Source organism: Salmo trutta, chromosome 6, assembly GCF_901001165.1.
Source record: "Salmo trutta chromosome 6, fSalTru1.1, whole genome shotgun sequence".
Taxonomy (NCBI): Eukaryota; Metazoa; Chordata; class Actinopteri; order Salmoniformes; family Salmonidae; genus Salmo; species Salmo trutta.
This window is the reverse complement of record NC_042962.1, coordinates 17,548,574-17,575,491: the sequence shown is the minus strand read 5'-3', so window position 1 is coordinate 17,575,491 and position 26,918 is coordinate 17,548,574. Positions and strand designations below refer to the sequence as shown.

The 26,918-nt window shown below is 42.4% G+C and overlaps 1 protein-coding gene across 5 annotated transcripts in view; it reads right to left on the bottom strand.

Annotated features, from left to right (window-relative positions):
• Window positions 1-1,920: 1,920 nt before the first annotated feature.
• The window catches only part of scn5lab (sodium channel, voltage gated, type V-like, alpha b), a 182,685-nt gene continuing 157,687 nt past the window's right edge, over window positions 1,921-26,918 (bottom strand). For all 5 annotated transcript variants that reach the window (XM_029755527.1, XM_029755529.1, XM_029755530.1 and 2 more), the window contains 9 exons: window positions 20,921-21,075; window positions 15,205-15,378; window positions 12,509-12,631; window positions 10,029-10,301; window positions 6,487-6,540; window positions 6,143-6,280; window positions 5,920-6,024; window positions 5,424-5,694; window positions 1,921-3,606 (listed from right to left, as the gene is read on the bottom strand). In XM_029755527.1, coding sequence (XP_029611387.1) covers window positions 2,348-3,606; window positions 5,424-5,694; window positions 5,920-6,024; window positions 6,143-6,280; window positions 6,487-6,540; window positions 10,029-10,301; window positions 12,509-12,631; window positions 15,205-15,378; window positions 20,921-21,075 — 2,552 coding nt within the window. In that variant the 3' untranslated portion in view covers window positions 1,921-2,347. The remainder of the gene's footprint in view (window positions 3,607-5,423; window positions 5,695-5,919; window positions 6,025-6,142; window positions 6,281-6,486; window positions 6,541-10,028; window positions 10,302-12,508; window positions 12,632-15,204; window positions 15,379-20,920; window positions 21,076-26,918) is intronic.

Sequence of the window (26,918 nt, the reverse complement as noted above, 5' to 3'; positions counted from 1 at the left end):
AGTTATTGCATTTTCTCCCTGGTCCCTAAATGTATTTGCTGTGTGAAAGAAGCAGAAGCATTCATTCTATTGATTTATGACATTATTCTGGTTAGCAAGGGTTTATTTAGTCTTCTAGGGCAACATATAATGACAGAAGAGAAGCTGCATGTATCTAATTATGGACAAGTTGACTAACAAATACCGTACCAAAATGTCAGAAATTATCAGCAGAAACATACCTAAATCAGTCAAAAAAAATCCTGCACCCCCGTAAAGAAATCGTTCTGCCATCTCTGACTGTAGCTTACAGCGCATTTTCTATATTAGCGGGTTAGGGTTGAGTGTGGGCCTCAGATTTTCACTATCACATGAAGTCGGGCAGTTGCAGATGGGTTATTAGCAATTGTGGGTGGGTGCGGGTGAACAAACAGCTGACCCGCGCACTACTACCACATACATGACTCTGAAATCAAAAGAATAATCAGTGATATTGTAGGCTTTCTCATTTATTTCACAGGAGGTTGTTATCTTAAATACAGAGGCATGTGTTTGCAACGTGCTAAAAAAAAATGTCAACTGAAAGTGGTAAAACTTATTTCTAAATAATATTTACTGCAATGGGGGCTTCACTGAGGCACTGCATTGTGGTTGAGCAGTGAGAAATGCTCTGAGAATAATCATTATAACAACAAAACGATTATATACTGACTGCTGAGAAGAGACCTGTTGTAGGTTATTGCATTTCTGACAGTTTATAAGAATGAAAAATAAGCATTTTCTGTGCATGTCTTGGATGTTTTTATGATGAAGCAGCTCTCGTTATGATGAAAACAGTACATTTATGACAGAGATGTGCAGAGTTGACTTTTCACCATGACATTTTTGTATAAAAATGTCCCACCCAAAAACGAATAGGATCGTTCCCGACTTTTAAACATGTTCCCCAATGTTCCCAATACAAAGCATGCAATCAGAAATGTCTTTAGAAAAGTCCCCGTAGACACTGGTAAATAGCAGTGTGATCCCAGTCACACACCCATGGCATCTAATGGGGGAACGATGTGAGTAGAGGTCCATTTAGAAAGAGGACAGGGGTATATACCAGGCACACACTGGATCTATTGCTACAGAAAACAGCCCTTCAACACACCTGCAACCATAACCTGAAAATATATATCATATTAAAGTTGAGCGGTGTCCTTATTATTATTTGAGTCAAATAGAAACCAGTGTCAGTGATATAGTTGAGAGTAGGCCTAAGCTATGGGTAACCAAGAGAAGCTGAACGGTTTGTAGAGTTCAAGCAAAATAAATGCTGTACAAACTTTGACCCTTTTATCCTAAAAAGTAGTAAATTATTGCTAAACACAGTTGGTGCAAAATAGATAAATAATTGTTTTTCAGTCTTGAGCGCGACGTCTCTATATGATGCAGTCAAAACATGCGAAACACACTTTAAATAAAAAATAAATAGGACGATTATCCGTCTGACTAATAGTGAATATGATCGCTGATGCTCATATAAAATATATAGCCATTGGGGCAGTTTTAATCCTACAAAAGTTATGGAGAAAGAAAAATCTGTCAATCGTAACCACGAGATAGATGTAGGTTTGATTGTCACATAAAGATCATGGTTACTGTACTGCTTCTTAGCTTTGTGTAACTAGGACCAGATCGTTATGAAAGAAAAACAACTAAAATGCAGGGCCCCCGGATATCCCGGCATTTCTTTATGTGTAAACGTAAATGCAAAAATGCTCAAAATAGTTCAAATACAATGTGGTAGTACTGCAATTCAGAAGAGGCCATGTTTTCTTTCTTACTCTAAAAATATAAAAAATAGTAATTATTGTACTGCTATGAAAGACTGGTAACATCAACAATGTTATACTTTACTACGAAAAATTGTATCCCTTACTTTTTTTCTTTCTCACATCTTACAGTTTGAAAACTATTTATTATAAGTAATCACACCAATAATAGTAAGACCTTTAATGAACTCATAAGGTCAGGCATACTTTGTAAATATTGATAAACTGTTTTTCCTTCAGTCTAATAAATTATTATTACATCAGTGATATAATTGTTGTGACCCTGCAGAGGTCATTCATGCATATTAACTGTGAAGCAAAGTTGACATGAGCAGGGTCAACGGTCATCTAGGATTTACACACGCCGCCTTTGTGTACTCCCTCAAAGAATGTTCTCCAAAAAGAAATAAATAGTTAGCCTTTTCTCTATGAAAACCCCTGCAGATTCTCTGGACAACCACAAGTACTAAACCAGTGTCATTTGAGCTATGTTACATTCGGTAAACAAAAAAAACAAAAAGAAAAGAGAAAAAAGCATTTCCTAGTTGCCATTACAGAAATGTCTCACGGTCTGGTTCTCTGTCGGGTGTGGGGCAATGTTCCCTCAAGTCACTGTTCCTGGACTGTTCGGAAATTAAAACTTGGAAAAGTTCATTAGTCGCCCGTGTGACGCTGTCGTAAGACGGCGGAGAGGAGGTGGAGGACAGGGTCTCCATCAGCTCCATCTCAGGCCCCCCGTAGTTCTCCTTGATCATGGAGGCTATGAGGCCCTCTTTCTCTGGAGCGGTGCCCCCCTCGCCCGTGGGGCTCTGCGTCAGACTGATCTGCATTGATCTGTACAGGAAAGAGGCTTGCTTCATTTGCCTCCGCACCAGATGCCTACGGTAGCACCTCTGGATAACAGCGGCCGACACATCCTCCTGCTTGCGCCTCAGCGTGGTGGTGATGGGCTCGTAGGAGATCTTGGACGGATTGGCCATCATGAACTTCTCCTCCATCTGCTGTTTGAGAGCATCCATCTCGCCCGACTCACCCAGCACGCGTTTGGTGAAGGCAAACAGAATGTCCAGGCAGTGGATCTTATCACCGCTCACCATTGGCAGGTCCATGGAGATCAGCTTGATCTTGTTGGGCTTGCCGATGCGCAGCGGCTCCGACAGCGTGTCTGCAAAGTCTGACAGCTTGGCGTACTCGATGAACTGCGTGGCTTCCGGGTCAAACTTCTCCCACACCTCGTAGAACATCTCAAAGTCGTCCTCGCTCAGCGGCTCGGTGCTCTCCTCGGTGGCCACGCTGAAGTTCTCCAGGATGATGGCGATGTACATGTTGACCACGATGAGGAAGGAAATTATGATGTAGGTGACGAAGAAGGTGATGCCCACCGAGGGGTTGCCACAGTTGCCCCGGGCATTGGTGCCTGTGTGGATGAGGTTGGGGTTGCACTCTTCCGGAGAGTTGTTGAGGATGGGGCTGAGCAGGCCGTCCCAGCCTGCCGACGTGGTGATTTGGAACAGACAGATCATACTGTTGCCGAATGTCTCGAAGTTGAACATGTCGTCGATCCCTGCCTGCTTCTTGACGTAGGCAAAGTTGGCCATGCCAAAGATGGCGTAGATGAACATTACCAGGAAGAGCAGGAGGCCGATGTTGAACAGGGCGGGAAGGGACATCATTAAGGCAAAGAGTAAGGTCCTTATTCCTTTGGCTCCGCGGATGAGTCGCAGTACTCGTCCGATCCTGGCTAATCGAATGACTCGGAAAAGAGTGGGCGACACAAAGTACTTCTCTATGATGTCAGCGAGAACGATACCTGGAAGAAAGGAGGGGGAAAAAACATGAATGAGATCTCTGTACTTCTAATAGACCATCATGAACCATTTAACGGCATAGAGTAAGGTCAGCTTTTTCACACACATTTTACATCATTTAGCAGATGCTCTTATCCAGAGTGACTTACAGGAGCAATTAGGAATAAGTGCCTTGCTCAAAGGCACATCGACAGATTTTTCAACTAATCAGCTCAGGGATTGGAACCAGTAACCTTTTGGTTACTGGCCTAACGCTCTTAACCGTTAGGCTACCTGCCACCCCTACACACTATGTACACAATATCTTATAAAATTAGGTTGACAATTGGTAACCAGGAGTGAATTAGGCTGAAGGAGAGGTTCTCCTTGCCATCACTATTAAGCTTCGTTCTCCTCCATGTAAATTCCAGTTTCCCCAATCTCACTCACCAATGAGCCCATGATAAAGGCTTCCACTCTTACTACGGAGTCTGTCTGCCCTCAAATGACATTCATGTTGCCTCCCAACCCTCTCACCCCCACAACCAATTTACCATCTGTCCCTGATTTGTGACCCTCCTCTCCCCATGGAACAAGACTGTCACCTGAGATGGATTGGAGAGGGGGGTTGGGAGCCACCCTTTAGAGCCATATGTCAAGCCCCCAGCCCCCCCACTGACTACAGTCAGCTGATGCAGCACCTCAATCACGCCCAAATCACCCCCACTGACAGCCCTGATTGCTAGGATTACCTTCACCTCAACAGGGGCATCCTTGTCCACATACGTCAGTTAGCATGGGGGCAGCTACTTAGCTTCAATCTATGTGCTGGCCCTTTGGTTTGCTTCAGTTCCCCACCGGGGCAATGCAGAACATATATTTTCACAGAACGGGAAATTCGTTTGGCGGATACTGAACAGAGGCTATTACCTACTGTAAGCACAGTGCCCTAGTTTCATCAGATATAGCCCCACTTACTTTCAATGACTTGGTTGACATGATAGATAACCTTGCCAAATGGACACTAAAATCTTGGATGATGGCCAAGGTGTATTGTCTGTTGCATTGAAAAACACAATTAAGATTCTGAAATGTTTTCTTTGAGCATGATATTGTTTGGAACTAAATGCTAATTATTTGTAATCTGTTGTAAATTTGAAGGTCCCAAGCTAAATGTCACAATCTGTGTATGGGCCAGCTAGTGACGTGGAATGCCTTGCTTACAGACGGGTTGGTTGTTTAGCAAGTATGTGAGCAAGTATGACGCAAAACAGACGGGGTTGGATTCGATTTTTGACAACATGTAAACTATATTTAGTCTCCAAATGTTTATTGAAAATAGAAATACATTTGAACACGGAGCACTTGTTGTCTCTCAAATACATTGTTACATTATTGTTGGTTAGCTAGCTAGCGAATTTTAGCCATATTAGCATTGACATGAAATCAGTCAAAACACCGCAAAACAAGACATGGTATCAAGAACAAGATAAAACTAGCTGAAACGAGCCACCTACGATTCCCCACATGGCAGCTTCTTGTCATTGTTGCTAGCTATCTGACCGCTCAGAATCATAGCAAAGCACAGCTTCCAGCCCCATCGATGTGCACGCATTATTTTTGTGACATTGTCAGCCAACGCAAGGTCATGTGATCAACTGTAACACCCAAGGACACAGTCACATTAGAAGAGAACTACAAACCGTTGGCCAGACATCAGGTACATATAGCTACATATAGCAACCTTATTCCAGTATAACTACCAGTTCATGAACCCATGTAATTACATTGTAATGACAATAATTGAAAACCTCTGATTAAGCCCAAGCAATGGACTCACCAACGATGGAGAGGATGACCACCACAAAGTCAAAGATGTTCCAGCCAATGGTGAAGAAGTAGCAGCGCAGCGCCACAATCTTTATGAGGCACTCGCAGGAGAAGATGATGATGAAGGCCAGGTTGATTTTGTTGAGGATGTACTCCATGCGGGCCGGCTGCTCGTCCGTCTCCACCATCATGGTAATCATGTTGAGCAGGATGAGGACCATGATGATGATGTCGAATGCCTGCTTGCCCACCAGGTCGAAGAAGAAGCCCTGCACTTGGTTCTGGGAGAAGAGAGGAGGAGTGAGAAGTGGGTGAAAAGCCCATTTGGAATCCAAGAGGCTAATACACTAGGGCGAAGAAAATTAAAGGAATAGTTCACTTTATTTAGGTTTTAACTTATTTTCGACTTATCTGGGGTGTTATCGAAAACAAGTTAATACTTTCAAAGAAATTATCTATCCCTTTAATAAGATCAAGAAAGTAGGGTTCAATTAGCTCCAGCTTACCACTGGTCTTGGAATCGGTTTCTGAGGCTTTTTAGACCCTAGCTTCTTCATGGCGTTGTAATATTTTTTCTGTTCCTCTGTCATGAAGATGTCTTGCCCACCTAAGTAAAGAGACACCCCTTTTCTGTTATTTTCACTGTGAAAATAACACTTTTTTTTCATGGCAGGTATCTGGTTTGTTCACATCAAACCATTTGTTGGCCATGATGCTTTTGATACTTATCTTTCGTTTCTGCTGGTTGAAGTTGTCGATGATCACCCCGATGAAGAGGTTGAGGGTGAAGAAGGAGCCAAAGATGATGAAGATGATGAAGTATAGGTACATGTACATGTTCACCTCTCTGATAGGCTGTTCCTCCACCTAGTCCACCCAGCGGAAAAAGCAATACATCATTCAGTTACATTTTTATCAGTTGAAATCTGTGTTATTCTGGTAAATGTTATTGTGATATTGCATCAAGGCATGGTTATGACAAAGACAGCCATTAATGAAAATACCAAAGCTCTATGTACCAAACCCGTTTGATAATGTTATACAAAACAAGTACATTGGCATTTAATACTTACAGCACGAGAATCCACTGCTGCATACATGATGTCCATCCAGCCTTTGAATGTAGCCTTGTAACAAAGGATATAAACTTCAATGAGCATGAGGAGGTAATTAGAGGAGGTGTGCCACTATTATTGCCATATAAACACATGCAGAGGACAAAAGATGCATTTGTATACACAACGTTCATGCAGTAAAAGTAGTCAAACATCTCATTCCAAAATCATGGGCATTAATATGGACCAGCTTCCCCCTTCGCTGCTATAATAGCCTCCACTCTTCTGGGAAGGCTTTCCACTATATGTTGAAACATTGCTGCGGGAACTTGCTTCCATTCAGCCACAAGAGCATTAGTGAGGTCGGGCACTGATGTTGGGCGATGGCTCGGACGGGGGGCCTGGCTCGGACGGGGGGCAGATGGTGAAGGGTGATCTAGAAAACGCGTTTCAACTGCTCCAGAGTCCAATGGGGGCAAGTTTACACCACTCCAGCCAATGCTTTGCATTGCACATGGTGATCTTACGCTTCGAACTCACCCACAGCGTCGTTGCGCAAAATAGTACGCAGCATCATCTGGATATGGATGCAACAAAAGTTCAACATTCACCTTCCTCTACTATTTCTGTCAAGCCGTCTACGCGTACAGTTTGACGCATGCGTTTGATAAATCCAACATATGCACCACACCGAACACACTGCAACTGCCTCTGCAACGCAATGCTGTGAGGCAAACGCAGCGTTTCATTGGAAATTAATGTAATTCTGGTGTACCAAAATGCTGTCAGCGTGTTCGAAGCGTTAGGCTTGTGTGCGGCTGCTTGGCCATGGAAACCCGTTTCATGGAGCTCCCGACAAACAGCTCTTGTGCTGATGTTGCTTTCAGAGGCAGTTTGGAACTCGGTAGTGAGTGTTGCAACTGAGGACAGGCGATTTTTACACGCTACCCGGTTCAGCAATTGGCAGTCCCGTTCTGTGAGCTTGAGTGGCCTACCACTTCGTGGCTGAGCCGTTGTTGCTCCTAGACGTTTCCACTTCACTATAACGGCACATACAGTTGACCGGGTCAGCTCTAGCATGGCAGAAATGTGACGAACTGACTAGTTGGAAAAGTGGCATCCTATGACAGTGCCACGTTGAATGTCACTCAGCTCTTCGGTAAGGTCATTCTACTGCCAATGTTTCAAATCAAATTTGATTTGTCACATGGGCCGAATATACCTTACCGTGAAATGCTTACTTACAAGCTCTTAACTAACAATGCAGTTTTAAGAAAATAAGAGTTAAGAACATTTTTACTAAATAAACTAAAGTATAAAAAGTAGCTTAAAATAACAATAACAAAGCTAAATAGAGGGGATACCGGTACCGAATCAATGTGCGGGCTACAGGTTAGTCGAGGTCATTGAGGTAATATGTACATGTAGGTAGGGGAATAAAGTGACTTTGCATAGATAATAAACAGGGAATAGCAGCAGTGTAAAAAAATGCAAATAGTCGGGGTAGCACTTTGATTAATTGTTCAGCATTCTTATGGCTTAGGGGTAGAAGCTGTTAAGGAGCCTTTTGGACCTAGACTTAGTGTTCCGGTACCACTTGCCATCCGGTAGCAGAGAGAACAGTCTATGACTTGGGTGGCTGGAGTATTTAACAATTTTTTGGGCCTTCCTCTGACACCGCCTAGTATAGAGGTCCTGGATGGCAGGAAGCTTGGCCCCAGTGATGTACTGGGCCATACGCACAACCCTCTGTAGCGCCTTCTGGTCGGATGCCGAGCAGTTGTCATATCAGGTGGTGATGCAACCAGTCTCGATGGTGGGGATCTGGGGACCCATGCCAAATCCTTTCAGTCTCCTGAGGGGGAATAGGCTTTGTCATGCCCTTTTCACAACTGTCTTGGTGTGTTTGGACCATATAGTTTGTTGATGATGTGGACACCAATGAACTTGAAGCTCTCGACCTACTCCACTACAGCCCTGTCGATGTGAATGGGGGTGTGTTCGGCCCTCCTTTTCCTGTAGTCCACAATAAGCTCCTTTGTCTTGCTCACGTTGAGGGAGAGGTTGTTGTCCTGGCACCAAATTGCCAGGTCTCTGACCTCCTCCCTATAGGCTGTCTCATTGTTGTCGGTGATCAGGCCTACCATCGTTGCGTCATCAGCAAACTTAATGATAGTGTTGGATTCGTGCCTGGCCACACACACATGGTGAACAGGGAGTGCAGGAGGGGACTAAGCACGCACTCCTGAGGGGCCCCTGTGTTGACGATCAGCGTGGCAGATGTGTTGTTGCCTACCCTTACCCCCTGGGTGCGGCCCGTCAGGAAGTCCAGGATCCAGTTGAAAAGGGAGGTGTTTAGTCCCAGGGTCCTTAGCTTAGTGATGAGCTTTGTGGGCACTATGGTGTTGAACGCTGAGCTGTAGTCAATGAACAGCATTCTCACATAGGTGTTCCTTTTGTCAAGGAAGGAAAGGGCAGTGTGGAGTGCAATAGAGATTGCATCATCTGTGGATCTGTTGGGGTGGTATGCGAATTGGAGTGGGTCTAGGGTTTCCTAGATGATGGTGTTAATTTGAGCCATGACTATTCTTTCAAAGCACTTCATGGCTACAGACGTGAGTGCTACAGGTCGGTAGTCATTTAGGCAGGTTACCTTGGCGTTCTTGGGCACAGGGGCTATGGTGGTCTGCTTGAAACATGTAGGTATTACAGACTTAGTCAGGTAGAGGTTGAAAATGTCAGTGAAGACAGTTGTTCCAGTTGGTTTGTCTATGGAGATTGCATGGCTGCGTGCTCACTGTTATACACCTGTCAGCAAAGGGTGTGTCTGTAATAGCTGAATCTACTCATTTGAAGGGGTGCCCACATACTTTTGTATATACAGTGTATATGCTTGTATTTCCAGCCTCTGGATTTTTCCAAACTATGACACAGAGTGGGGAAATCTATCTTTCCTTAAAGGAAGAACCCCCCCAGAGAAAAACACTTACAGTCTGCACAAAATAAATATTGCATGTGTGCCATGTTAGAGCTATGTTTTTATGAATGGCAGCGGAAAGGACTTATATGGGCTTCCTCCTGACTGCATGGAGTGTCTTTCTAGAGGGAGGAAAAAGGAGAGTGAGTGGGGAGCCCCACTTCAACACAAGTGAGTTCTTATCAGCGAGAAATCACGGCGGTGGGCCTTTTCCCTTTGGTTACGGGTTATTACTGGCTTTTGTGAATGACTGAGGGTCAAACTATTTCCAGATGCAAATGGGAGGTTTGCATGGAGGCAAGTCACAAGAAGGTGACAGAAAGGAGCTAAGTGAACTGTTGCTAGGCTACCGCGCCAACTAAGTTAAAACGAAGAATGAAGTGCACTCTCGCTGATCACACAATTCTCTGTAATGGCCCCCGTCGCTGCTAAAAATAAGAGCCTAGCGACTTGTTGATTGATTCGGGGCTCTCTGGACAGACAAGGTGGGCAGTGACAAAAAGTATAAAGTACAAAGTGGGAGGAAAGAACGTCTCAAACTGTGAGGAAAAATAAAAGGAAAGGGGAAAAAAGCCAAACTCACAACTTGTAGGAGTGCAAGGTAACCAGCGCCCACGTTGTCGAAGTTCACTTTGACTTTAGTCCAGTAGAACTGCGTGTCGTTCATGGCCAGGCAGTCGGTCTTATTGTTGACCACGGACACGTTGTGGATGTAGCCCGTCCGGTTGACGCAGCGGCCGTACTTGCCGGCGAACAGGTTGACCCCCATGATGCTGAAGATGAGCCAGAAGATGAGGCACACCAGCAGGACGTTCATGATGGACGGGATGGCGCCGATCAGGGCGTTCACCACAACCTGTTTCCATGGAAACACATCAAGTCAGGTATCCATCCGGCCCCCTTTTGCTGTCACGTGCCACACTTCATACACGACAGTCACTCAATCAGAAAAACTCAGTGTCTACATGCTTGTGGTTCAATTCACCTACCCTAAGAGCTTACCCAATCCATATCGCCCCAAAACACAAAATATCAAACCACTCAAACAAAAGAGATCCTAATGACAAGATAATAATCAAACCCCAAATTTCCAAAGTTCATGCAAACTACTGAATCTGGCAAATTAGATTATTAAGAGTGTGTGTCTTATATTCAATCAGGAGCAGCAGCAGCTTTTCAAACCACCCTGGTAAGAGATTTCCTGGTTGAGAGGAAATGAGTGCTGAGCCAGGAGATCCTGAGTATCACCGCTCTAATGGAACCAGTAGATAGGGGGTTTAGCCCCGCGCATCCCTCAAGAGGGTGTCACAAAGAAATCTGCTGCTCACTCAGACTCGCGCCTCTGTATAGCCGGGCTGCACTTCCACGTTGCGTTTACCACTGAGTAGCGGACCCAGCCATTTTAAAGCAGCGTGACGCCTAATCCAATTTGCCAGATTTACAGTGGTGGAGAGCAGCGAGCTCGGCGGACATCAGCCCCCCATTTCCGACAGCATGCAAATTTCATGGGCAGGAATTCAAATTAATTCCAGTGGATGTCAGGGGAAATGATATACATATTAGAGGCCACAAGCTAGGCTGACAGGTGTCGACTTAGAAAACAAACACTGTGTAATGGGAGGGAACAATAGCCCAAAATCCTAACTATAGTGTGCATGAAATGTTCAAGAGGGTTTAAGGATGTGCTTTAGGGAATGAATAACGATTATGGAAATGTTACGGGCTAAACATGAATCAGAATATCTGAACACGGGGATGCATGCAAGAGAACGTGATAAGAAAATCAACAGCTTAAACAAACAGTGGAACAGCAAGGAGAATCATATTAATACTGTCAGAAGTGAGCAACAACTTGTAATGTAACATCACAGATAAGTATAGACGTGAGAAAGGATGGAAAGATTGGAATGAGATAATTGAAATAGTCCATACTAAGTGGATTAGGCATGTACATGAATAATACTGCTATATTCATCAGCTTTCTGGTAACACTACATACATTTGTCCATATTCCTGCGTAATAACGCTGTAATTCCCTGTAAGAACATCGATTTAGTAAGAACTGGTCTATCTAACTGCACACTTGTAATTACAAAAAATGCTCAATTCCATTACCAAGCAATTTCTCAGCTACTACGTAATTACACTGGTTTTCTCATTAGACACATACATGTGCAATCTCTCCTTTCAAAAGAATCTATCGAAGAATCTAAGGAAGAAATCGTGTGGTGATGTTACATGTCAGAGCCTAGGGTTTAAGAATTAACATGAAATGTAATACTGCTGGAGAGCTCTAAGACTGCAGTTGTAATTCAGTCTATCTACTTTATTTACTCTGCTCAGGCACTTCAGTCTATCCTCCTAATTATCTGAACCATTATATATCATTCAACATTATAGAACTAGGCATGATTTGGTGCATCGAAGGTCATGAAAGATTTTAAGGATCCAACAGAAATGGATGCTGATGCTGTATTTGACATATGTGTTACAACAGGTGTCTGTCAAGTATTTACTTGGTAATTATGTGGTAACAATTGGCCACTTTCTGTTCTAACTTCAGTATGTTGTACACATTTTATACTACCTGTTTTGATGATTCCCAAATGATGATGTAGGGCCTAATGATCATTTCACCATGAAAGCTATATGTAAATAACTGGTAGAAAAGACTACAAAATAAAGATTAATATGAAATAAAGCTTATCCAAATTGATAAGTCGGATAATGAGGTAGTCATGTCAGGTAGAGGGGAGAGTTGAGGGGAAATATGAAAGCCAAATTATCTCTTTGTGCTAATATTGCCACTTTGTGCTAATATTGCCACTGCCAGCTCCAAGGGAAAGTATGTCAAGGGATTAGTGGCATTAGCTGGAGAATTGGATTTGACAGCATTATAACACTATAAGTGGAGAGATAAAGTGGGGAAATATTTTGAGTTTTCTGAATAGAAACTGCTGGTAAGGGAAAGAAAGGGTGGCAACAGAGGTAGAGAGAGTGATGATGAAGACGGTTTGAGGACAATCGGGAGTTGATGAGTCAGAGAGGAGAGACGACTCTTACCCGCATGCCTTCAAATCGGGACAGTGCTCTTAGCGGCCTCAGAGCTCTGAGGGTTCTAAGTGATTTGATGGCAGCAAAGTCGGAGTAGCCCAGCATGTTAGCTACTAGACTCACCAAAGACACCTAGGTGGGGACAGAAAGCGCAAGAACCCACATGGTTAAGGGGGCTGCCACAACCTGTTCAAAGGAATTGCGATACACAGAACCTGAAAGGGAACACTGGACCACCCTGGTGAGTCCCTCCTGTTAGCAACAGCCCTAAGGGAAAAACGGGTAGTTCATTAGACTCCAAGGTGTGTTGTCACCCATCGAGGACGTCTATCTGCTATTCAAGGGAATATAATGTTAAAATTAGTTGATTTCATAGCTGAAGAAATGAAGAGGCCTGTTAACAGACTTTGAAATAGAAATAGGACTGTTAAAGACCTCTTCTTGGATCTGTGTAAGAGAAGGAGGAAGAGAGGTCAATTGAAAATCAACCGCAAAGCCAACCAGAAACTACAGCTCTAGGTGTCTATTGTGGATGGTTGTGGCGGTGGACAGCAGTCAAATCAGGCCTTACCCTTATGCCGGCAAAGCGGGCCACCGCTCTCAGCGGGCGCAATGCTCGCAGGGTCCTGAGAACTCGCATGGTGCCAATTTGCTCTATATTGACGGCACTGGCCAACAGGCCAATCACTGATATCTGTGTGAATTAAATTATAGTTAATTCAGTGAAAAAAGATACTTATTTATTTACTTACTTACTTGCTTATTTACTTTTAAATTAATATACAGTACAGACTTATCCAATACATACAGGTTTCTACACAAGCAAACGTTGCATGGAGCAAAGCGGGTGTTTTGTACTTTTAGCCCCCCCAAAACCCCTCACAACTTCATATTCAACTGCCTTCCAGACACTATATGAGACTAATATCACAATCAGATAAATAATATTGTCAAAGGTTCACAGACATCTGCACTTTGTCATGTTGTTTTAATGAATCACTGATTCAAGAACAGGGTCTTTTTGAGCTTCTATGCCTCGGAGTGTAAGAAAACACTTGTAATCATTTGTTGAACATGAACTGTAGAGCACACTGAGATAAAGGGGATGAACTCATTCGTTATCCTCTTGCCAAAGGGGTTTGGTACTTCAGCACTTGGAGACCTTTTGACATTACACATACTATTTCAGGATGCATTAAAACACTTTGTTGAGGAGGCTTTCAAAAGATTCAGCGAGCGCATGTACACATTGGGATTCCCCCTTCACTTGTCATCTATATCAGCAATTTAGAATATTGAATCACTTCACTCAGGAGGGAACTATACAGATGCAGGATCTCAATTTGATCCCGCTGTTGCAGGAGAACTTTCCTGCATTTCAGGAAATGTTAAACATGTAGTGAGTTTTAAAAAGGCTTCTAAAACGTGTAATTTCTACTTTAAAATGTCAGACTTTTTTGTTCTTATTTGTTCTAACTAAAAATGTATCAACCCCTACAAAAATGTATATTAATTTGAATCCACATAAATTGTTTCCTGCTGTGAGAAACTGGTCAAATTAAGATAGTACACCTGTATACAGCATGTCTCCATTATTTTGGTGGACAATAGGAAGACATTATCATTTTGAATGCCATCTTTTCAATTCACTTCATCTCACATTTCATGAAGAAAAGGCAATGTATAGCCCTGTAGAAACACAGGACAACATGGCACATTAAATAGAACAACTTCTGCTGCAAATCCAAAACAAAGACACATTAAGATATAATCTATCATTATAAATAGACCCAACTTGCTATGTATGGGGAATATGTATTGACTGGGCAGTTTTCATGGCAATGATAAAACATGAAGCCATGCGGGAAACATTTCCCGGGGAGAAACTGCTGTTTACATCTGTCTAGTCAGCTCTCTCTCTCTCTCTCTCTCCCTCCCTCCATCTATTTCTTTTTCTTCCCTCCCCCGCTTCCCTGTCCACACTCTCTCCCTCCCTGTGTGCGGTATGTCTGTGTGCAGGGAGCAAACACTAATTGCTCAAGCCTCTCTCTCTGCCCAAAGATTCTCTGCCACAGACCAATATGTCCAAACTACTGACGTGAACTCACCTCTCATGTTTCTCCCTGAGGATAGTGGTAACAAACATCATGTAAATAAGTGACGTATAAACTCAGGGCTTTGTGGGTCGCTAAACTCACTACAGGGTTGTGCTGTTTGGACAAAGAATTTTTGAGAACCGTAGTAGGTCACGTGAGAATTCATCTAGTCCTGCCCAGACAGTATCTACCAGTATACTTTACATTATGAAACGGTTTCCAGCACACAGATTAAGCCTATTCCCGGACAAGATTCTCCATTGAGCATCCTGTCTGGCAAGACAGCTAAATCACCCAGAAAGTGAAGTGGCTCAATAATGTTCAATGTTTTGGAAAACTATTATTGACAAAGTAAAACAAAGGCACATCAGGATTCCACATTGTCCATGTCTCAAAACGAATTCAGGGATTTCAGAATACACTCGACAAACAGATCAAGCTCGATTGATAATGCCTGGACAGATTACACACGACAAATTGATCAAGCTCGATTGATAATGCCTGGACAGGTTATACAACACAATCAAGTGAAGTGGGCCACTGCTTGAGCAAATTACATGATCATCTCATCATCATGTCTGAGGGGTTGGAAATAAACGTTGTACTTACATCCACAATCAGGAAATCCAGCCAGCACCAATAGTTAGTGAAGTACTTCTTGAATCCGTAGGCAATCCACTTGAGGAGCATCTCCAGGATGAAAATGTAGGTGAAGATCTTGTCGGCGTACTCCAGCACCATTTTGATCACTTTTCTTTGTTCAATGTAGATGTCCTCAAAGGCCTTGTGAAAGATTCAAGAGAGACGAGTCATGATTAGGGACTGCTTTTTAAATAGTAAATTAATCTCATGTTGTAATACAGTGGAACGCACCTAGACTCATATTCACTCGGCAATCAATCGTACATAGCAGTATTTATGCAGTATCACGATGACATACTTACTGACTATGCAGCAGTGTCTCATTCTGACCACTGGACACTGGTAGTATGTACAGTATGTACCCATGAGGGAAGTCTACACGTTATTGTCCAAAAACCCTTTCAGTAATTTGATTTTACAATCGGGAAAAAGGGTATGTTTATATGCTACAGTATATAATAATGCTGCAATGTTTGCATCACAATTATTATAAATATTACCCAGATAATAAAGTTGGATGAAAACAGGGCATTTTGCTTATAATAACATTTCACGAACGAGGGACTTTGACCTCTAAAATGTCTAGTAATGTATAATGACTAGTTTCAAACATCGTGTACGCACAACCAATGACTTGCAGGTGCTGGGTACAAAAATAAACTCCTGGAATAATAGATACACTGATGAATGCTCCTGTTGTTTTATTGTGCAACGTGTGTCTATATGACAAAGTCTAATTAATGACAGACCTTGTATCACCTGCTTATGTTGAAACTATAAATATCACTGCATTTTTCATGTGGAATAAACCTGACAAAGACCTTTTGGGTTGAAACATTGTACAATAAACCACATGGGCATGCATCAGTGTGTGGCTATTCTTTATATTATAATGACTAACATACTTCATACAGAATATGCCTCTGTGTGGTTTTCTGTAACAGAAGGAAAGTGCTTTCAGAGAGGGGAAAACAACAAACAAACAAACAAAATGGAGGGATTTTGCTGAACAAGAGCCCTATCCAGCTAGACGCGTCATCATTGGAAACTGTTTTCTCTGCTCTCGTGAGCTCGGCCACCAGGCGCCCTAAATTAACGTCACACGGGCACAGACCGGGTAATACCCAGGAGAAACAACAATCTGCTTGGACAGAGATGGAGCGGGAGGAGTAGGAGGACGGTTGCAGTATGGACTAGGGGTCAGGGTGGAGGGGAGAGGCCGGCACTGGTAGAACAGCTGAGGTTTGGGCTCCAACCAATCCGCTGCTAATTAGGAGGAGAGCTGAGAAGGCTTGACCAATCATTGACCTGACTCCCCACAGCTGCATATCTGCTCATGCACTACATCACTGAGGAGGAAGAAGAAGAAGGAGGGCCCGGGCAGAGGTAAAGAAAAGCTGCACCTCAACCAATCATTCCTTGATTCTGTGTGCCCAATTTATTGCAATAGAAACTTTATATTCAATGTTTTCATATACACCACATTTTTGTCTTATATATATATATATATATATTCAATTTCGCCTGCTTTAAATGATCAGCTAATTCTACCATGTTGGGCATTTCATGCCTGCCAACCTTGGTGTTAGATTGTAATAGCAGGTCACTGACCTTGTTTGTGAGCTGCACCCTGGAACAAATGCTCTTAGTGTTAGTCCTTGGAGGGTTGTAGGGTGCTCTCTTTTGCTCATGCAAAAAAACACCAGTCAGCGTTAGTGTTATTACAACCTAAGACCAAGGTTAGCACATCACACACGCTGATTAAGAGTCGGCCATCCATGTTAGCATCCACCCGTCATCAAATATGGGACTTTGTGACTATTATTGTTTTTGGTACAAAGTTTATTGGCTAACCTTCTTTTTGATGAGATTATCTTATTATTGTCTTATTTAATAGCTTCAATCTTAGAGTAAATCAATGACTGTGGAGACAAAGAGCAAAAAAAAAGAGTAACAAACAATGTTCCCTCACATTTTTTGGGTCACTGAACAAAGTTCAGGTCTGCGGAGCGCAAGCTTGAATGTTGTGAAAATGATGTGCTACTTCTGGCTTGCATTTACTGTGAACACTGATGCTGTACCCGCTTTAAATTACAGTTTTAGCAGTGACCAAGTAGGCTATTTGATCATTATGTAGGCCTACCAGAGTGGGCTACCATCAAAAACAATGGAGAAAAACGCATTCCATAATATTTTAACATGGAAATAGCTGTTCTGTCATTCAGCCTGTTGTAGCAACCAATGTGTGGTGTTCAATGCCTACATTCCATGAGCCTTTTGAAAAACAAAACATGCAGGGCTTGACATTAACCTGTTTGTCCACTTGTCCCTCAGACAAAGAGGTGACTGAAAATGTTGTGTTTGATGAAAGAAACTACTTTACAAAATAAAATAAATTATTATTACCATTCCATTATTACAGAGAATCAGACAAATGATGCTACGCTCTGCCTATTCGCTAGCTTAGCTTATTCAAGACTGTCTCAAAATACAGCACTTCCCCTTTAAGACATAAAAAAAACTTTACCTGACTCACTTCTCAAAGATGGCTAGAAATGCACACATTTTGTGCTCTTGTAGGAAGCAACCAGTGGCGATTTTAGCGTGTCAATCTTGGTGGGGAAAGCTCAAAAACATTTGTTAGATGCATGCCAGCAAAGAGCTCCCAAGTGGCCCATTAGTCTAAGGCACTGCATCTCAGTGCAAGAAGCGTCACTACAGTCCCTGGTTCGAATTCAGGCTGTATCACATCCGGCCGTGATTGGGAGTCCCATAGGGCGTGTGCACAATTGGCCCAGCATCGCCCGGGTTTGTCAGTTATTGTAAATAAGAATTTGTTCTTAACTGACTTGCCTAGTAAAATAAAAGGTAAAAAAAAAGCCACACAACACTTAACAATACATTCATTGCACTATAACAGTGCACACAAGCTGTTACGGCCTACATAAAGCTGTCCCAACATCAGAGCTTTCTTTTCAGCACAATGGAGTGCACCTTTACCACTGCTACACCTGGCTATCAGCGGAGCCTTGTCTGGCAGCGAAACAGTTCATTCAGCCTCATTTACTGCCTTTAAAAAAACATAGCCGATATGGCTGACTTGCTTAAACAAATGTGGTTTCTACTGACAATTGAGATGTACAAACTATGGCATACGGGGACGACAAGCAGAGGATAGGGAATCCGTAATTTTGATTAAGACATTAATGAGCGAGGTAGGACGGACGTAGTCATTATAACTATTTGTTCAGCACTTTTGAAATTTACAACAACAGAATTCAGAACATGGGCCATTCTTACAGTATTCTCCCTGTATACGAACTCAAAACCGCCGGATAAATAAAGGGGGCACATAAGCAGACAATGAAAGCTCTTACAATATTCAATAATAACATTTATCTAAAACAGGCTATAGGCTACATGTGCACCACCAAGTCAGAACAGTAGGCTAAGTTATGAGGGGAAAGGGACCAAATTATGAGTGAGGAAAATGGGCTACTAACAGCTTACTACACAACATACACTTAGTATTACTTTCTTAGCTACAGTATACATATATCCCTGGCAAATTACATAATTTATGCAGCCGCATACAAGACATTTTTGGACTCACCTTGTTGTGCTGTGCTCACTTGAACAGGAAGGTGGCGTGGCGGTCCTTCTCGTGGGAAAATTTTGTCATCAAACTTTAACATCAAAGTCTGGCATTCTCTGGATTTATTGTGCTTTCAAGACAACTGAGAACTCTGAAAAAAACAATTTTCCCAGTTGGTGCTCATTCTTTTCAGAGTTCCCAGTTGTCTTGAACTCACTGAAGTCTGAGATTTCCCAGTACCAAGTTTCCATTTGTTTAGAACGCGGCAGAAGTCATGCTGGATTGACAGCATGGCCAATGTATTCAACCTTTTCTGGCCTATGGTGTTGAATGTTTATCCTTTGAGCTTCGAAAAGAGACCCTTATACCCAGACTTGGACCACACACCCACTCCCCTGAATAGTAAGCTAGTGATTGCTTTGCAATGCTTGCAGTTAGACACTGATTCCTTCCAAACCACTCATTGTTGAATTTGCGATGTTGTGTAATGTTTATGGCCGATGAGCACCGATATGTTTTATCTATAATTTCTCTTCATATGACAAGGGTTGAAAAGGATTTGCAAGTAGATTGTCAACTTGATTCATGATGATGACTGCTTGTCTAGCTTACTAGCTAAGATTTTGAAAGTATAATAGTAGTGCCTGCAAAACACCAGTCTCAATGTCAACAGTGAAGAGGGATGCTGGCCTTCTAGGCAGAGTTCCTCTGTCCAGTGTCTGTGTTCTTTAATCTTTTCTTTTTATTGGCCAGTCTGAGATATGGCTTTTTCTTTGCAACTCTGCCTAGAAGGCCAGCATCCCGGAGTCGCCTCTTCACTGTTGACGTTGAGACTGGTGTTTTGCGGGTACTATTTAATGAAGCTGCCAGTTGAGGACTTGTGAGGCATCTGTTTCTCAAACTAGACACTCTAATGTACTTGTCCTCTTGCTCAGTTGTGCACCGGGGCCTCCCACTCCTCTTTCTATTCTGGTTAGAGCCAGTTTGCGCTGTTCTGTGAAGGGAGTAGTACACAGCTTTGTACGAGATCTTCAGTTTCTTGGCAATTTCTCACATGGAATAGCCTTCATTTCTCAGAACAAGAATAGACTGACAAGTTTCAGAAGAAAGTTCTTTGTTTCTGGCCATTTTGAGCCTGTAATCGAACCCACAAATGCTGATGCTCCAGATACTCAACCAGTCTAAACAAGGCCAGTTTTATTGCTTCTTTAATCAGCACTACAGTTTTCAGCTGTGCTAACATAATTGCAAAAGGGTTTTCTAATGATCAATTAACCTTTTAAAATGATAAACATGGATTAGCTAACACAACGTGCCATTGGAACACAGGAGTGAAGGTTGCTGATAATGTAGATATTCCATAAAAAATCAGCCGTTTCCAGCTACAATAGTAATTTACAACATTAACAATATCTACACTGTATTTCTGATCATTTTGATATTTTAATGGAGTTTTTTTTTTCTTTCAATATATATATATATATATATTTTAGCTAAACAGGTGGGGCTCAAATCAGGTGGGGCTTTACATATAGGCCTACTGCAGCTCTGTTGGGTTATGGCGCACCAGTCAGTGTAGAGTATAGGCCTAAGTCTTGACTGTCAATACAATAGAATCCTACTCCAATGTGCTCTGCCTACAAAAAAATTGCACAGTTAGTTTTGCATACTAGATATTGCACAGTTCGTTTTGTTTCGGTATGTTACATTGAAAGTGTCTAATATTGCGTTGATTCGATTATACTTCTCACAGTAGAGCGAAACGTTGATAGTGTTAACTAAAGGGGAAAACTGTAGAAAGTTGGGTGAAGTTCAATCTCGTGCTTATCTGTGTTGGCTCATATTTCTTCTGCGCTGCAATCTGAGGGGAGCTGCCCTCAGTTTAGGGGGAACATTGGTAACAAACATCTCACACAGCCTGAGGCCTCTACCATATTACAGTAGCTGTTCGTGTCAGACTGATCTGGGGCAACCTCTTCCCCGGTTTCTCTCCCATAGCCTAGCCTGGCAGATTAACCAGTCAGCAGGCAGAGCAAACCGCCCGGTGCCACTCTCACACAACCCCTACCCATCATGTACACTGCTCACCAGAGCACCGCTGCTCAGCAGGATCATGAATATGATGAAGGACTCGAACCAGCTGTGCTCCACGATCTGAAAGCAGGTCTTCCTTAACCGCCACCAAGCCTGGCCCAGGCCCTCCGTGGTTTGGATATCACAGCACTGGAAATGGCGTAAGCACACTGGGGAAGATAGAGAGAAAAATCTATGTTTTAAAGAAAGAATTAAAATTCTAGTTAATGACAAGCGTTGTGACACGTCATGTCTCTCAAGTTTGTATTGAAGGCCAACATTTTCCAGATGCATTTAAAGTAACTGTCCAGTGAAAATCTGTTATATTCTGTTAACTCACAATTAAATAATGTTGTTGACCAATCCTATACTCATATTTGTGACCAAAACATAAATTGGAGAAGAAACACTTTAAGAAAAACACACAAAAATAAAAAATAAACATGCTATTCCTTCATAGATCATGATGTCATGTTGGCTCATTGGCTGAGCTGTCCAATCAGCGGTCTACTGAATATTTTTTATGATCGTTATACGCCCACACCATTCTGTTGTTGTGGTACGTCTACACCATTCAAACACAGAAAAGTTTTTTAACATACTTAATTACAATTCTCGTGAAGGAAAACTATTTCATTTCTGATAATGAATTAATTATAGGCCATATTTCATAGAAATCTGGAAACACTGGACATTTACTTTAAGATGTGTTTGCATAAATACTAATTGAATCAACCAATTTATTAATACACATAAAGAAGGAAGTAATGTCAGGAAGTAGTGAGCAAACAGAGATCATAGCCCCTGCGAGCGCTAGCTAGCGCACCTTGGACTACTTATACATGCTACCGCTTCAGCCTAGCCAGGAGGATAAGGACCCGGTGTCTTTGCTAATCTCACTGCTTCACTCGGTAAGAGACTGTGGTTTTGGAGCGACATATTCCTGGTATCAGTGACTCTTTAAAAGCTTTCCAGCCAGAACAATGGCTCGGGCTGGCTGCTATGAAATCGCATTTGCGACGTCGACCCATAATGTCCGCCGAGTCGACCCGGACTCCTCCATTACAGTCATCTGAGCCCCCCGTCCAAATGAATTTATTGCCTGTAAACTTAATAATGACGGGATTATGGCAACGGACCACTTGCAACTCAATTTGTAACGACGCTCTCAGGGTCTTTCTTGGAAACCGCGGACGTTTTAGCGCCCTGGCGCCGACGTCTGCCAAGCAATTAATGGCCATCAAGAAGAAATCAAGAGGCCCTATTGACTATACATTTACACTTATCGGCCTGTCGATATACGGTTAGACCTCGGATTAAAGGCATTTCCTATGGGATGTAGATTTTTGGGTTCTTTGAGAGTACAAAGAATGCAAAATGCCTTTGTTGAAACGCTGCTACATTTTCTCTTGAGTGTATGAAGGGTCCCTCTGGTGATTAAGTCCCTCAAACTATCATTAGACAAGTCCAGAGAGTTGTGGTTTGTTAGCTTGGCAGTCATTTTGTATGAGAAGCCATTAGTCATGGCACTGAGCAAGAGAGACAAAGCTTGACATAACCAATGTGACATAAAACGTAAACGCCTTAAACGTAAACATGGGTCCTTATGTACAGTGCTTTTAGAAAGTATCTACACCCCTTGGCTTTTTCCCCATTGAGATGTTTTGTCACTGGCCTCCACACAATACCCCATAATGTCAAAGTGGAATTATATATTTTTGAAATATTCCCAGATAATACGAATTTTAAAGCTGAAATGTCTTCAGTCAATAAGTATTCAACCCCTTTGCTTAACAAGTCACATAATAAGATGCATGTACTCACTCTGTGTGCAATAATAGTGTTTAACATGATTTTTGAATGACTACCTCATCTCTGTACCCCACACATACAATTATCTCTGTCGAGCAGTGAATTTTAAACACACATTCAACCACAAAGACCAGGGAAGTTTTCCAGTGACTCGCAAAGAAGGGCACCTATAGGTAGATGGGTAAAAAAAGCAGACATTGAATATCCCTTTGAGCATGGTGGAGTTATTAATTACACTTGAGATGGTGTATCAACACATCTAGTCACTACAAAGATACAGGAGTCCAACTCAGTTGCCAGAAAGAAGGAAAACAGTCAAGGATTTTACCATGAGGCCAATGGTGACTTTAAAACAGTTACAGAGTTGACTGTGATAGGAGAAAACTGAGGATGGATCAACAACATTGCAGTTACTCCACAATACTAAAGAATTGACAGAGTGAAAAGAAGGAAGCCTGTACAAAATAAAATATTCCAAAACATGCATCATATTTGCAAGCAAATTAACTTTGTTTGGGGCAAATCCAATACAACACATTACTGAGTACCACTCCATATTTTCAAGCATAGTGGTGGCTGCATCATGTTATGAGTATGCTTGTAATTGTTAAGGACTGGGGAGTTTTTTAGGATAGAAAAGAAATGGAGTGGAGCTAAGCACAGGCAAAAACCTGGTTCAGTCTGCTTTCCACCAGACACTGGGAGATTAATTCACCTTTCAGCAGGACAATAACCTAAAACACAAGGCCAAATCTAGTGAATGTTCCTGAGTGGTAGAGTTACAGTTTTGACTTAAATCTACTTGAAAATCTGTGGTAAGACCCGCAAACGGTTGTCTAGCAATGATCAACAACCAATATGACAGAGCTTGAAGAATTTAGAAAATAATAATTGGCAAATGTTGCACAATCCAGGTGTAGAAAACTCTTAGAGACTTACCCAGAAAGACTCACAGCTATAATCGCTGCCAAAGGTGCTTTTACAAAGTATGTGGACACCCCTTCAAATGAGTGGATTTGGCTATTTCAGCCACACCCGTTGCTGACAGGAGTATAAAATTGAGCACACGGCCATACAATCTCCACAGACAAACATTGGCAGTAGATTGGCCTTACTGAAGAGCTCAGTGACATTCAATGTGGCACCGTCATAGAATGCCACCTTTCCGACAAGTCAGTTCGTCAAATTTCTGCCATGCTAGGGCTGCCCTGGTCAATTGTAAGTGCTGTTAGAGTGAAGTGTAAACCACACAAGCTCACAGAACGGGACCGCCGAGTGCTGAATCGTGTAGCTTGTTAAAATCGTCTGTAGCTTGTAAAAATCATCTGTCCTCGGTTGCAACACTCACTACTGAGTTCAAACTGTCTCTGGAAGCAAGGTCAGCACAATAACTGTTCATCGGAAGCTTCATGAAATGGGTGTCCATGGCTGAGCAGCCGCACACAAGCCTAAGAACACCATGCGCAATGCCAAGCGTCGGCTGGAGTGGTGTAAAGCTCGCCGCCATTGGACTCTGGAGCAGTGGAAACACATTCTCTGGATGTGATGAATCACGCTTCACAATCTGGCAGTCCAACAGACGAATCAGGGTTTGGCGGATGCCAGGACAATGCTACATGCCACAATGCATAATGCCGACTGTAAAGTTTTGTGGAGGAGGAATAATGGTCTGGGGCAGTTTTATTTTACGCTACAGCATGCAATGACATTCTAGACAATTCTGTGCTTCCAACTTTGTGGCAACAGTTTGGGGAAAGCCCTTTCCTGTTTCAGCATGACAATGCCCCCGTGCACAAAGCGAGGTCCATACAGAAATGGTTTGTCGAGATTGATGTGGAAGAACTTGACTGGCCTGCACAGAGCCCTGAGACCTCAACCCCATCGAACAACTTTGGGAAGAATTGGAACACCAACTGCGAGCCAGGCCTAATCGCCCAACATCGCTCAACACCCGACCTCACTAATGCTCTTGTGGCTGAATGGAAGCAAGTCCCTGCAGCAATGTTCCAACATCTGGTGGAAAGCCTTCCCCAGAAGAGTGGAGGCTGTTATAGCAGCAAAGGGGGGTCCAACTCCATATTAATGTCCATGATTTTGGAATGAGATGTTCGATGGTATCCACATACTTTTGGTCATGTAGTATATTTCTGTATTTTATTTTCAATACATTTGCAAAAATATCTCTAAAAACATGTTTTCACCTTTTCATTATGTGTTATTGTGTGTAGATGGGTGAGAAAGAACATATATTTAATTATCTATTTTTAATTCAGGCTGTCACACAACAAAATGTGTGACGGAGTCATGCCTGGCCATGCAGCCGTGGGTGAACAGGGAGCACTGGAGGGGACCGAGCACGCACCCCCGGGGGGGTATGAATTCTAACTGAAGGCACTGTAGTTGCCCCAGCCAAACTACAGTGCTAGTGCTGCCTCCTCCAGCTCTGAAACCCTGCTGAACCTTAACCTAAGGAACTCCATGTTTCTTTCAACAGGGAGGTAACAGCCCAAGCTGTTGAGTTTATAAAATGGCCTCCTTTAGGTTGTCAACTTGATAGTTTACACTCAACAGAGCTGGACTGTCTTTAAACAGAAAAAAAGCATTATGGGTTTGTGAATTAGTCTACATACAGTATTCCATCAAAGTGAAAGATGCAGGGGCGGAAATCCCGGGGGGGACGGGGGGGACACGACCCCCCCATCCTGGGAAAAATATGATTTGTCCCCCCCAATATATCACTGAAACACTATGTAATTTAAATAATATTAATAATACGCAATGAAAGCAATTGTGCTGATTATAGACACTTAATAGTGCGTTTTTAAGTTTCAAAAGATTGCGACCCCCCCCCACCCTTTGCCTCACAATGGTTTGATCCACTGCCAGTTCCTTAGCTTGCTAGGTAACAGAGAGGTCGTATCTACTGTCTGAAAGGCACTCAATGCACGTAACTGACGTGAAGTTAATCCAGTCAATCGCGCACACACACTAGTTGAATATGCAGAGCTAGCGCGCAAATATTAACTATTAAGCTAGCTAGTACCTATTCCATTTATGTGGCGTCGTCAAAGATGGAATCTTTGCTATTGTCAATTTATTCCAAGATCAGCATGCAGATGATGTAAGTTAGTGCTTCAAAGTCCCTGTGATAAGGTTAGCAATAAACTGAAATCCAAACTGAACAGAACTACACTCTCTTCTACCATTGTCTTAAATATATTTAATGGTCTCGTTGCAAAAGCTAAATTGTCGCAAGGGAACTTTTATTTATTTATTTAATTTCACCTTTATTTAACCCGGGTAGCAAAGATTATAGCAAACACCACTGAAACTGAATTGGTGCTCGCTAGCTTTGCAAATTCAGCTATTGTTGGAAGCCAGCCAATATGAAACAAACTATTAAAATTACAAAAGGTTGCAGCATATGTTGTGTAAATGGTGAACTCATACAGCTGTCAACTCTTGTCATTTTAATCCGTTTCACATTTGCTTGCTACCTTTTAGATCGAATCCCAAATAGAATGATTGAAGATGATAGAAGCCCATCTCCTACTGTAAATAACCTACACACTGTGTGTGTAGCCAGCCAGCCAGGTAGAAAAATGGCAGAAAAATAAAAGACGGACATCAGAGTATTTTTCAATACACCAAAACGCATAGTAAGAACCCTAGTAGCCTAATATCTCAAAGACTAGTTGATAAAATGCACACAGACAGCAGAGTTGGGGACAGATATGCAGGGACAGACTGGCAGAGACAGGGAGTCTCAGGTAAGTTTGTTGAGTCTTTGTTTGGCAACATTATGAAAGGTTCTCAATTTTTTTGACTTGTAAAATAGGAACATAATTGGAAAATGCCATGGATACCCCCACTCTCAACTTAAACTGGTGACTGAACTAAGATTTGTTAAAGGCAATGGTATTGCTGTTGTGATTAGTTGTGTAGTTTTGGGTACCGGTAGTTAGGAGTACGGCAAACACCTTATTTCTTTGGTTCCTCAATATACATTTACCATATTACAATGTAGGCTATGTGTTACAGCACTACTTTTGGTGTCCCCCTCAGGAATTGCTCTTGAGAAAATTTCATGTAATTGTCCCCTCCAAAGTTGATATCAGATTTTCACCCCTGGAAAGATGATGCATTGGAATATACTGTATTGCCATGGGTGACATTACATAATTTGAACCTAAATCACATG